Below are 12,658 nucleotides of genomic sequence, written 5' to 3' on the forward strand. Positions count from 1 at the left end.
ACACACATACACATACACACAGGCTAGAGCATGATACCAGTACTTACAGAAAGCCAGCAGCATATGTGTCAGAAAGATTACTGATGCCTCCTGCCCAAGCCGGGCCCAGTCCACCCAGCCACACCTTCTTACCAGGAGCATGTGTGTTCACAACCTGCCATAAGTGATGGAAATACATAAATATCACTTTTGGACAATTTGAATCAATGAAAGGACCTTAACAACAGGATCATACTTTTAATTCAAACTAAAACAAGTGAATTTTTGTGACTCTGCACGCTGATGGAAAGTCATGACAGTTGGGAACAAAACACTTCTACATACTGTATGCAAATAAATAAAAACACAAAAAACTGATCTCACTGACTCTGGCTGAGTAGTAATACGGAGGAGAATCCCACTCCCATTACATTTCATTGAATGTTTTAAGTTTTGTTCTTGGGAATGATTGCTTCTTTTTCCCTGAGGCACTTTGGCACTGTTTATCTCTTACAAGTCAGCGTAATGTTGATAACATTAGCTCATGACGGGCTCACTCTAGTGGTTTGCACATGTGGCTTTATCATCACAAAAACTAGCTGAGGGCTGATCCATAACTTGGCAAACTCAAAAGAAATGCAAATATATTTCATGATTCAAATGAGGGGTTTCTTCATATCCTCCCTCAGGGTGGTCTAAAAGTCTAAATTGATCAAATTTAAAGTTACTGGGAAAAGACCTGAGATAGGACCTCTGAAAAATACCCCAGATATTAACCTAATTTTGTACCTACAGTACAGATGTTGAACTGAAGGTATGAATCGAGCAGCCACTTCAGAAATAGTTCATGGATATAAACAGTATATTGTACATGCAGTATATATAAACTGTAGCTTAAATTTCAGGGGGAAACTTTAAGTACCTTGGTGACCTTACTGATCTGCTCTGTCAGTGTGTCCAACAGACGAGTTTTTAGGAAGTCCTCCACTTTGTTCACTCTGCCATCCATGTAGTAACTGTAATGCAAATGCAAGAAAAAAGCTGTGAGAGAAACACTCTGTACACACTTTACAATGTGAGTAACAAACATATGATTTTTATTACAGCACAGATGGTAAAAAATATTTCATTTGATTCTGATTCTCCATCTATCGATCCAAGCATTCACCCACCTGTTCAAAGTTTGATCCTGTATAACCTTTTTATAAACTATATATTATTTAATGTCAATATATCCTTCTCCCTGTTGGACAGACATGAAGGTTTACAATCCCAGTGCATCTTCTACCTCGATAACCTTTGGTTTATAATATCCTGTGATATACTATAATAACATATTACACTAGCAGGTAGGTCAACAGTACCAACAGCAATGTATGTTTCGCCATCAGCGTTGATGCAGCTTATTATGGACTGCCGGTTTAAAATCCAAACCACTTAAGTATAGTTTTGATTGGTCTCATAGATGTAGTACACAATGCATCATTTTACTAAAACAGCTATGATGAAGAGGGACTGACATATTCAATTACACTTTAGCGTACTGACAATCCAATTCCATGTCAAAATGTGGGATTGCATAAGAGAGGAATTGGAAGCACTGAGATGTAGAACTCAGACTGAACAATGCAGACATCCATCTGTGGTGATTCTGTGTGTGTGAGAGCGATAAAGACACAAAGAAAGATGATAATGAGAGATGATGTTAAGAGAGCATGATGAGAGAAGAATTTATTGGTAGTTAGAGCCAAAGTCCTGAGGAAAATCAGCCTGTGGGCAGACAGAAAGCCTCTCCAAGATCCTCTGCAAGTCCAAGAGAGTCCAAGAGAGGAAAACAAGCAAGCAACAACCACATACTCTAGTTCATGTTTCAGGTGCCATTAAAACACATCTTATTTGCACTGCAGAAAGAAAAAAAACAAAAAACATTTGTTACACAAGTCTAATAACAAATCTAATAACATACTGTCTTTTTATCTTCTCTCAGTAGTCTGGCTGTACCATTGATAAATATATATACTGTATGTATATATATATATATATATATATACATATGTCTACATATACACAGATTATACCTGCCTCACTAAATATGTATCATTTTGTCTTGAGTAGACAGCAAGATCGGCATTCAAATCACTTGGATTTACATCGTCATCATCATCATCATTATCATATTGGTGGGAAATTATGTTTGCAAATTCTCTGTGATGTCATATAAGGGCAACAATACTGGCCTAAAATAGACTTCATTCATTAATCCTTAGACTTTAACATTTCCAAATCATTCACTGCACATAAGCAACAGAAAACATTATGTGCATAAGGGTTAAACTACTCATGTAGAGTCATTATTTGGCACAAAACCCACCACATATTTTCTGTAATTAAATGAGAAAAAGTAATTAGTCTTTCAAGCCACTTGGGTTCATTCACACTATTTGTACTTTTTAAAGCACCATGACATAATACAATAAATAAAAGAAACAGCTGTAACACCTGTTAATTAAAGATTTTTAAAAAATCTGTGCCTCATTGCAAAGCAGATTTCTTTTCTCAGTCTTTTAAAGCAACAAATGTTATCAATAAAATACCAGATCAGCTCAGTTCAGTCCTGCTCAAAGCACCAAATGTTTTGTGCCAATTTAGTTTTTTGTTTTGTTTTCCAAAACCAGAGAACACTCCAGGAAAATTATGATAGGCAATTTACAATTGAGGCAATCAAGTTACTTAGAGAATGCTAGTCAGCATTACATTTTCCAGCAAAGGTTCAACAAATTAAATGGGGGACAATGCCAAGGAGGCCAGTAGACAAGAAGACCATATAATCATAACAACTGCAGGATCAAAATATTCCAAAACAAGGGTCAAACCTCTATTGAACCCGTTTTGGAAAGGTCTGTGGAGATGACAGATATGTCAACAAAACTGCTGAGAACAGAGCTGAATTTTGTTGTTGAAGCAGTGTTGCAATCTGAGCTTAACATCGTTGAAATTTTCGTCACAGTTTTGGAAAAGTCCCAAGCTCCTGGCCTCAAACTGTAAACAACGCACAGATTAAGTCATATCTTTACACAAATTATTTGGTTATCCTGTCATCTTTCCAGGGAGCTCACAATAATTCTTCGGTCCAGATCCCAGGCAAAGAAATTCCAGCTCATATATGGAAACAGAATAAAGGACAGTGCAAGTTATTATAGCAATATCTTGCACTGCAAATAAGGGCTACTTGGATTTTTGGGTACAGTTTATAAAAACATCAGGTAACAAGGCAAGATTAACTTTATTTATTAAACCGTCAATTTTGGTGGTTCATTAGAAGCAAAAGCCCCAAAAAGAAATGAAAGAAAGAAAACTGTTCAAGTATTTTGACCAGGAGGAGGTTATAGCTTGGTATTCAAAAAATGGCTCAAGTTTAAACTTCTAAAGAGAACCAAGAACTTTTCCTTTGTTGCTCCAAAATTTGGCGTGATACTTTAGCTGCCATTCTGACCAGAATTCAATAAAATGCTAAAATAAACAACACTGTGTCCGAATGTTTTCAGACAAAGATCCACTTAGTCAGCTTGTTTTACACAGCTCCCACTGAGTGCCAGAACCGCATCAAAGACAGCTCAACAAAACTATCTAGCACTTTATTAATAGAAAATCATGGTACAGACTAAAGCAATAGATGTGATCAAATCAGACAAGCATGGATGGAAGCAGAGCCAGAAGAGTATCAAAAATACTAAACTGGAGCCTACATTTTAAATTCTTACTTACTTACTTTTTAAAATACTCAAAAGCTATGGTTCGATTCACATTAATTGAATTAATTTGACTAGTAAAACTAGTAAGTACTGTAAATGTGTAGTGAAGTAAAATGGAATTTAAGTAATGCATGAGTATAGCGTATAACAGTTTACTTGTAATAATAAGTGTCAAGGAATGGCCATCTGGTGTAGTAAGAGATTTGGGGTGAGCAGAGGGGTAGCAAAGTAAGAAGAGGATGTGTTCCTTGATGTGGACCAGCAGGTTATGATCAGATCAATCATTATATAACAGTGGAGGATATGTAGCTTCCCTCAGGAATGCCATCAGTAAATTTACAGTCCCTCTGTGATTTTCAGACTAGAAAGGAGGAGATCACAAATCTTTAGCATCTCTTTTTTTCTCCCCTCATCATAAATAACCAGCACACCATGCTCTCTGGCATGCAGTACCACTGTTAATCTGACAAGGAGCAAGAAAGATGTGGGTATTATGTGTCATCCTGGCCCATTCAAAATGTGGCCGTGTAGCTGCAAAGAGTCAAACTGATCAACATGTATGTTTCTGATTCACTTTCAGGCTACAGTGCATAGCACAAGAAGTGCTCTTTTTCAAAAGCAAAGGTCATTAAAGTGTACCTTTCATCACTTCATTATTAAAACAAGTTTAGCAGGGGCAGGGGTTTGCTCGCTTGCCTTAAACTCAGGTTCACACCACTAATACCCCACTGCTGGAACAATTAGGGTTCACATTAAGTGTATTGCTATGGGGCATCTAAACAGCAAATCGTAAATTTTGTTGCTCATATTTTCACAGCTAGAAGTGGCAGCCGTCTAGTCACACACTTTTGGCTGGTTTAATTCTCTCACCATGAGGCAGCTCCAGTTAGGTAAGGCAGAGCATGTTCACTATAGTTAAGGTTAGAGGGTGCAGGTGTAATAGTAAACTAAAAAATTAGTTCACCTAATTTACAATTTTTTTTTTTTTCTCACGCACTTCTATGGTATAATAATATAGTAAATGCTTCTAGTTTTATTTGCCCAGGTTTTTAGCCAACACCCTGATGCAATAGAGTGGAATGGAATTGTATTTGTGTTGTTCACAGCCCTGAAATAAGACTAAAAGTCTACAGCCATCCTAGCAGCTCTGTGAGGCTGTACTGTAGTTGGCACAGTGGTGCTTTAACCTAAATGCTAATGCCAGCTAGTTGTTTTGCACTTAACTTTTACCATGTTGACCATTTTAGTTCAGAGTATTAGCATGCTAAGTAAACACAAAGTACAGCTTAGGCTGCTTTGAATGTCCCTAGTTTTGCAGGTATTTGGTCATAAACCAAAGTATTGGACAAAATAACATTTTGACCTACAATGGCGTGAGAAATTACAGCAGAAACAATTTAAGGGACCACCAATTTCCAATTGATCCTGAGCGTGGTATGTCTGTAGCAAATTTTATGGCCATCCATCCAATAGCTGTCGAGACATTTCATTTAAAACCACAGATTTCAACCTCATGGTGCCGCTAGGGGAAAATAGCCAAAGTGGTGAAAATTCATCCTCAGGGGCCCATAAATGTCTGTAAAAAGTTGAATGGCAATCTGTCTACTAGTTCTTTAGATTTTGTCAGCCCGGACAAAAGAGGTGGACTGACTGCCAATGCCATTCCTGCACTAAACAATTACATTTGAAAAATTCAACAGGAACATGTCTTTCCAGAAACAATGTCCTGGTTACTTGTGATAATTTATAGAACTCACTGTGAACAGTTTTAACTGTAACTGATTTCCACCAAAGAAACTGTCTCTATGAAAACAATCAGATTAAGAGGGATATGTCCTTATTGATTTTTTATTTTTTTTTGGTTTGTTTGAGCACCATAAATAAAATCTAAGAAATGTATATCTCAAAACCTGAACAAATAAACAAATAAATAAATCCAAAAACATTCAGAGAAAACGTTTTCTCAAAATTTTTTTGCACTTGCCCTTTAACTTACTTTAAAAATAACTGGGTTAGGGTTAAAGTGCTCTGAAAAGAAAACAGAAAAAATAAAACGTGTGCATCCAGACATACAGGCAAGTATCTATAGAAAAATGGGAACCCTCTCTCTATAACTTGAAAGAAAACCTAACATTGCAAAACGATGGAAAGAAAGAGAGGATGATTAAAAGAGAATGACCAAACATACAGACCATGTTTTGTTCGGCGAATTCAAAAACATATAAGCACTAACTGGGACAAGATGTAGCGAATATGAAACTACACGTGTTGTGGAAAAAAATGTCATAACATAATGCAAACAATATATCAATGTTTTGTGATCTGGAGGTACACAAATATTTCAATACATAACCAACACGTTTTATCACCGCAAACTCCAACAGAACACCTCTGATCATAAGCCACAGACAGACAAACTCTAACAAATCCATATGATTCTCAACCAGTTTTATAATGAATACTGTTTCCAACCTACTACGTTTGATTTGAAACAACTCAAGCCAGATGCAGCGGAGGAAAACCTGTGTTGTAGACGTGTTAATGAGTGGTCTCTACTTTTATTGGTTTGGCTTGTTTTGTAGAGGTCAGAGTTTCTGTCACGCAGCCTGGTTAGACTGGAATCTGGATCTCTAGTGTAAAACGGGCTAATTGACAAAGGGAATGAGCCAGAGCATATGGTTTGATTTTAACAGTGTGGGTGGTGTTTTTCTAAGTCTTACTGACAGCCCTGCCTCCTTCCGTTTCTTCTAATTTCTCCTAATTAGACTTGACCTTCACCTTAATGACCACTCACTCAGTCACACAGGGTTTGTCTGAGCTTACAGTGGGTGTGTCTTTTTGTACACACTCAACATATGTGTGTAAAGAGATACAGATAAAACAAAAAAGATCAAACCATTGATATGTCTGTATGCATTCCTACAAGATGTGCAATAGACAAATGGCAGGTGTTACTAATTTAACACACACACACTCTCTCAGGATCCTTTTCCTGTTGTTTCATTTACAGGATAAACACATTTTACCACATTATGCATCAGTGTCTCTCAGTAACTGTGTGTAACATATATATATATATGGAATGTGGTGATAGTGGTATTAAAACACAACATGGCCTGTGCTGTTAGATATATGGTTAGTTATGTGAGTAGCCTACGGTTAAGAAGACTGCAGATCGATACGGACAAATAATAAAATAGAAAAAAAGGGTAAAATACCTACTGTTGCCACGTAACTGCATCTACAACAGAGCCAGCATTCTTCATGAACCTGAAAGTCAGATAAACAGAGTCACCTTTACCTGAGAGGCACTTTTTCTTCAAACACAAAAACATTTCTTTGTTTTTACAACCTGGGTCCTATTTTCACAGTTGTGGCCATTAATGCTGCATTTTACCCAACAACTTAACTAGAGATGTTGAAGTTTTACAAGAACCTTTAGGGCAGGCGGGCAGATATGGTGCACTTCAGGTTGACAACATATCCTTCACATTCCAAAATTATTTGGAAAGTGAAAACAAAGGTGAATTCACTAAAAATGTCAATTTTAACCACCCATCGCACTAAAAAAAGACTACACATGAGCACCACTGTGCTAAGTATGGTAGCTTTATGTTGAACCTGGAAGTGCAGAATATATCTGGTTTATGTGGAGTAAATAACAGTTTTCTATGGGCAAAATAACTACTCAATCTTTGGCTGATATGTACATCTACAGGAATAATTTGTACTGTCGTATTAGTTTTATTAATTAAAAGCTTAAGTCTAAAGGCAAATAATTTGGGAATATCTTGTCAAGCTAAAATTAAAAGGTGAGTTAAGCAATTCAAGTAATGCATATTTCTAATAACATATACTTTTTCAAAGTCAGTTCATATCCCCTTATGTGTGTGCTCTGTAAATGGTAAACAAAGTGGATTGGACTAAGTCAAAAATCTGGGCGTGAATCATGTGTTACATTTTTCTTATCTAGAAACCAAAGATCTACAGTTGCACAGCTGAGCACTGACATTCTTCCTCTGGCTATTGAGGCTGGCAGATTCAAAAATCCCCGCAGCCATCTTGACTTGAAATAGTAGCGTAAACACAGGTACTCCTGATGATACTGATAAGTAAGGTTCTGTTTCATTTAACATAGCAGAGTCTTTCTCCAGTGAGACAACATGCTCAATAGCAGCACCCTGACTCTGTTTGTGACCTGAACGGAACAGAACCTATTCAGTCGATTATACCCTATTGAAAACACCTGTGTTTACTCAACTATTTCATATATATAATATAGTAACTATACAAATGAAGGAAACACTAATTTTGTAAAACAGTAAACAGCCCTTAAACATTTTTGTAGAGTTGTTCCTGCAGCATGTCGTGTAACTTTCAGTAAGTTAAGTACAAACTCCAAACATCCCTTGAATACACATAAAATGTTGTTAACCCAATGTACCTTTTAACAGACTGATCCTGTACACAAACACAAACTCAACATGTATACAGTCTCTCCTCCTGTCTAACTTCTTCCTCCTGAGCTGTTGCATCTATGTGTGTGTGTGTGTGCCCCCTAGTCTACCTGACCCAAATCGCTCCATATTTGGTTGTCAGACATGCCCAAATGTGCGTCTCTAAACTTTCACCGCTCTGGCTTGTTTAGTCTGTCCAGCTCTGATATTTGGACTGTTGAGTAACTCAGTGTCTAATTCATCTTATTTCCTGAGAGCAGCAAAGTAGTCGGGCTGTCAAACACAAGAGCCACCCCCTCGTAACAGTGTCAAACACACAAGAATCAGCCTGTCGTTAAATGTGTCACCCGTGACCGGTGGATGCTCCAGCTCTCTCTCTCTCTCTCTCTCGCTCCTCTTCATCATCTCACTCCTCTTCCTCCTCCTACTCACAACTCATCTGCTACATCCTCTGTGTCCTTTCCTCTGAGTCCACTACTCATCAGTCAGTGGTGCATGCAAACACACACCTTTTATTTATGAGTAAATTTGAGCTGTCAGTACTGAGTGAGATAAACAGTGAGTTCCTAATGGTTTCAATGATGTAAGTAGCTCAAGTACATAGTGAATGGAGACGCATATAAAATTACCCTTTTCTCCTCTGTCTTCCAACTTCCTGTCAAAACGTGTGTGGGACATTCAGACATTAAACTGTTCCTGTGCATGTACCTACACACACATACTTTTAGCACACATTAACTTTATGGACTCTGTTTTGGTTTAAGGGAATGCTGTTCCCTGTTTAGTTAACAAAGTCAGAGTTATATAGTCTATCTCTGTCACTTCTAATTGTATTGTTACCTGAGTAAAAGAAAATCTCCTAAATCTGTGGTGACGGACTACAGGAACATTGATTACAGGTTCTCTTTAGCCACTCACAACAGAGAGTGAATGTTTGATGTTTATGGTTACTCTACTCTAACCTGTCTACTCACAAATCATGACATGTATAACAGTGTTTCATCTGTTTATTCACCAGTGGCGACGAGCAAAAGACCTTCCTGTGGACACAATTTTATCAAAATTGTCATGTGTGTGAAATTGTCATTTACACACATTACACACTAAACATCTGAATGGGGTATTTCATCTTTAAATTAGCTTGTGTGGCAACTATATAGCTTTTAAAAACATTATAATAAAATAAACACACTATAATGTAGTTTTAAGCTGATATAAGCACAAGTGTTTATTAACGTACAATATCTGTCAACAATTATAACTTCTCCTTCAGCTGCATTTTACTATTTTGTCAGCCTCCATTTATGAGTGCCCACAAACAGGAGGAGTTTTAATTGTTGACAAACACATTTATAAATGCTTATATCTGTTTACAACTTGTGTGTTATAAACCATTTACTAAATGTTTATATACTGCTTATAAACGCCAGATAGGGGGGGCTAAAGTAAGTTTTATTTGAAGTGTGACCAATTGTTTAAATATAATTCTAATTCTGTTTTTGATAGTATTTAGGTGGGGTTTTTTTCTATTAAGGAAAAAGAAAACATCTCTCCATAAGGTCACACTTTATTTGGATCGTCAAACACTGACAGAGTTGTGTATATCCATCGATGTTTGATTTTCAATCTGTGTTTGTTGTACCGGGCCACTGGTGCATCCATTTTAGTCAAGTTTGTTTCCATTCCAATAGACAGAAAAGCTCAGAAAGGCTTAACTTTTTTGGAAGTGATGAATATGTTTGAGGGGTGCCGTCATCTATTTGGTTAATAGAACTGAGAAAGCATTTTTTGCCTAAAAGGACTCTCAACAAACTAAGACAGGGAGTAACACCCAAAAGTAGCCTAAATACCTATATCCAATCTGAGGGTTGTTAATATAATCAGGGTAGAATCAGTGCTTGTGTTACAATAAGAGTCAGCCAAATGATATTTTGTAGAATGAATGTGTCATGAAGTGTCAGTGTCCAAATGAAAGATTTTTGAGATTTTATCCCATATAATATAATATTTTTTCTCCTGTGTTTGTGAGTCAGTTTCTCATTTTACTTTCAGTGCACCAGTAATCCACATTTTGTATTTTGGGAGAACATATATTTGCATTCAGAGCACATTTTGTGGATTAGGCAGATGACCAGTCTTAAGAAGATCTTAAGTTTGTGATGGAGGAGTAAGAGGGAAGTTTATTTGTCATACCAATGATTCAATACCTTTCAGACAGCCAATGTTTTAAAATCATGTTTGGAAAATATATTTACACAGACCTTAAACTTTCTTGAGATCTGTAAAGCCATTACAGCTTTTTATCAGTTATGTTATTGTGGTGTTATAAATCATTTTTAAGAATGTTTCCTTGTTCATTTGTTCATGTGCTTGTGAGTAAGTCTGACAAACAAAACTTAGGCTCAATATTCAAATTGACCTAAATGGAAACAGTAACTTTGTGGAAGATAGGAAGTTAACCTGAAGATGTATGTTCACCTCAGAAAATGGCAAACAGTAAAGTATTATTGACTTGTAGGTCTCAAGCAGAATAGAAAACTGTCTATATGGTATTTTTGTGCAGTAAAGGTATGCCATTACAATCTCAGGAGGGGAAAGGCTGCAGTTGAGAGAGGGCTGTTAGATAAGCTAAGTCAAACTGAAGCTTCTGGGTAAAACCAGCAGGTGGGACATTGTGCCGTCACGTTATCAATCAGATGACACTTTATTTAGGCTGACACGGTATAACTGGAGCTGAGACCCTGAATCCTGCAGAGTGGAAATCCATAAACACTGAACACTACTACAATGTGTGTGTACGTGTGTGTGCATTAAACACAGTAAAGCTCAGCAAAAGTATCAAACTGCAGCAGCATACTTTCCACTACCTTCCCCCTTTTTTTCCCAGCAGGATAGCCTAACAAGGACAGGAATCCTGCCCAATCAATGTTTTACTTGCTGACTCACCCATCCAGCAGCAGGATGGCGTTCTTTCGGGGTCGTCCTGCATTGGGGCCGTAGAGGTGAGCTCGGTGGTAGTAGCGCACAGACTGCAGCAGGGTCCGCAGCTTGGTGTAGTCCTGAGCTAACTGGGTGCTGTTGACCGCACGACCCACCATGCTGCGGTAGGCATTAGGCTCTGGGAAGAGGAGATGCAGTACACTGAGCCAGAGAGATAGAGTTTATACAAGCAACAGTGGGGAGGAGGCTGAGAATATTGTTGTTGTTGTAGTCTGATCTTGCTCTCCTAGAGAGTATCCAACAGCCAGTAGAAAACGGGATAATTGGGCAATTCGCAGTAATACAGACAGATGGACTCAGTGTCAGGGGAATGGTCCAAGCACACAGGGTGGCCTTGCAGAATCAGTAAAACAAAGAGACTGAGGGAGCTAGTTTCCCCAAAAGGAGGATAACTAAACTTTTGCAGGCCCACTGCTGTTTAACCATTCTCCTAAAGAGCACTGTGACCATATCTGTATCAGGTTATTTGAGCTATAAAATAAAACTTGTAAAATGTCTGTTTTTTGTGTGTGTATGTGTCTGCTGTCTTCCTAAAAACTATAATGAGAATATTAGTTGCAAATTTCAAAGGATCACCTTTTAATTCAGCCTCTACAAAGTGTCTGCACTGTCTGGGTGATTTACTTGAAATTATTACTTTTGCTACGGTTCAAGTCCTCACTAAATTTTTCACATGGTCCAATCAATGGATTTTGCATGGTACTTAGGCTTAAGCTTAGGCTAAAATAAAAGTTTCTATTGTGGGCTTTATTACAGATGAAATGAAATGAAAATATGAACTGATGTGCAGCAGAGAAACACAGGGCCCTCTGTGTGCACTGCAGCTCCCCAGGAACACAGATGGTTAGGATGACATGAGGACTAGCAGTTCCTTTCATCCCTGAATGAACCCTCGCCTTAACCCTTAAACTGCTTGACTCCACCTTACAGCTCACTATCTGAATAATGTTTCTATCTAAGCTGTTATAGCCTGTAAATGTTAAATAAACAAAATGTGTAGCTGCTTTCTCAGCACCGTGTTAGTGGAGAAAAAAACTTGAATGCTGGAAGTTTTATTGGACTAATCCTTCATTAAAAGTGAAAGTCAGCTGAAATTTAGTTCTTTATGTATTAGAGGTGACATGTACATGCATAAATTATTAAAGTGTTCATTCAGTGTTTCCGAGGGTCAAGGTTACCAGTAAGCTGCAGGAACAGAGACCTTCCACCTCATCGGTTTTAAACTGGTTAGGTTACAATGTTCTGTTTAATGCTCGACATTGTTTAGGGATCAGGTTACAGTTAGTTAAGTGTTGACATTCAGTTAGTTTGGTTATTTAGACTAAGACTGCTATCAAAGATTGTGATTTCTCTGCTTGTAGCTTAATTCTTAATCTTAATTTTTCTTTGCAACAACCCTTCTGTGTAAAAGTATTTCTTGACTTGTTCTAGGACTATGAGCGTACGATACAATAATATATATATATATAT

The 12,658-nt window shown here is 37.5% G+C and overlaps 1 protein-coding gene across 1 annotated transcript in view; it reads right to left on the reverse strand.

Annotated features, from left to right (window-relative positions):
* Nucleotides 1-12,658, reverse strand: part of hpse2 (heparanase 2) — a 53,341-nt gene that overhangs the window by 10,857 nt on the left and 29,826 nt on the right. The window contains exons 5-8 of the mRNA XM_035663970.1: nt 11,135-11,306; nt 6,954-7,001; nt 902-995; nt 48-154 (exon numbers count right to left, since the gene is read on the reverse strand). Of these exons, the coding sequence (XP_035519863.1) occupies nt 48-154; nt 902-995; nt 6,954-7,001; nt 11,135-11,306 (421 nt within the window). The remainder of the gene's footprint in view (nt 1-47; nt 155-901; nt 996-6,953; nt 7,002-11,134; nt 11,307-12,658) is intronic.

Source organism: Morone saxatilis, unplaced genomic scaffold, assembly GCF_004916995.1.
Source record: "Morone saxatilis isolate NCDOM2014 unplaced genomic scaffold, NCSU_SB_2.0 Contig19, whole genome shotgun sequence".
Lineage (NCBI taxonomy): Eukaryota > Metazoa > Chordata > Actinopteri > Moronidae > Morone > Morone saxatilis.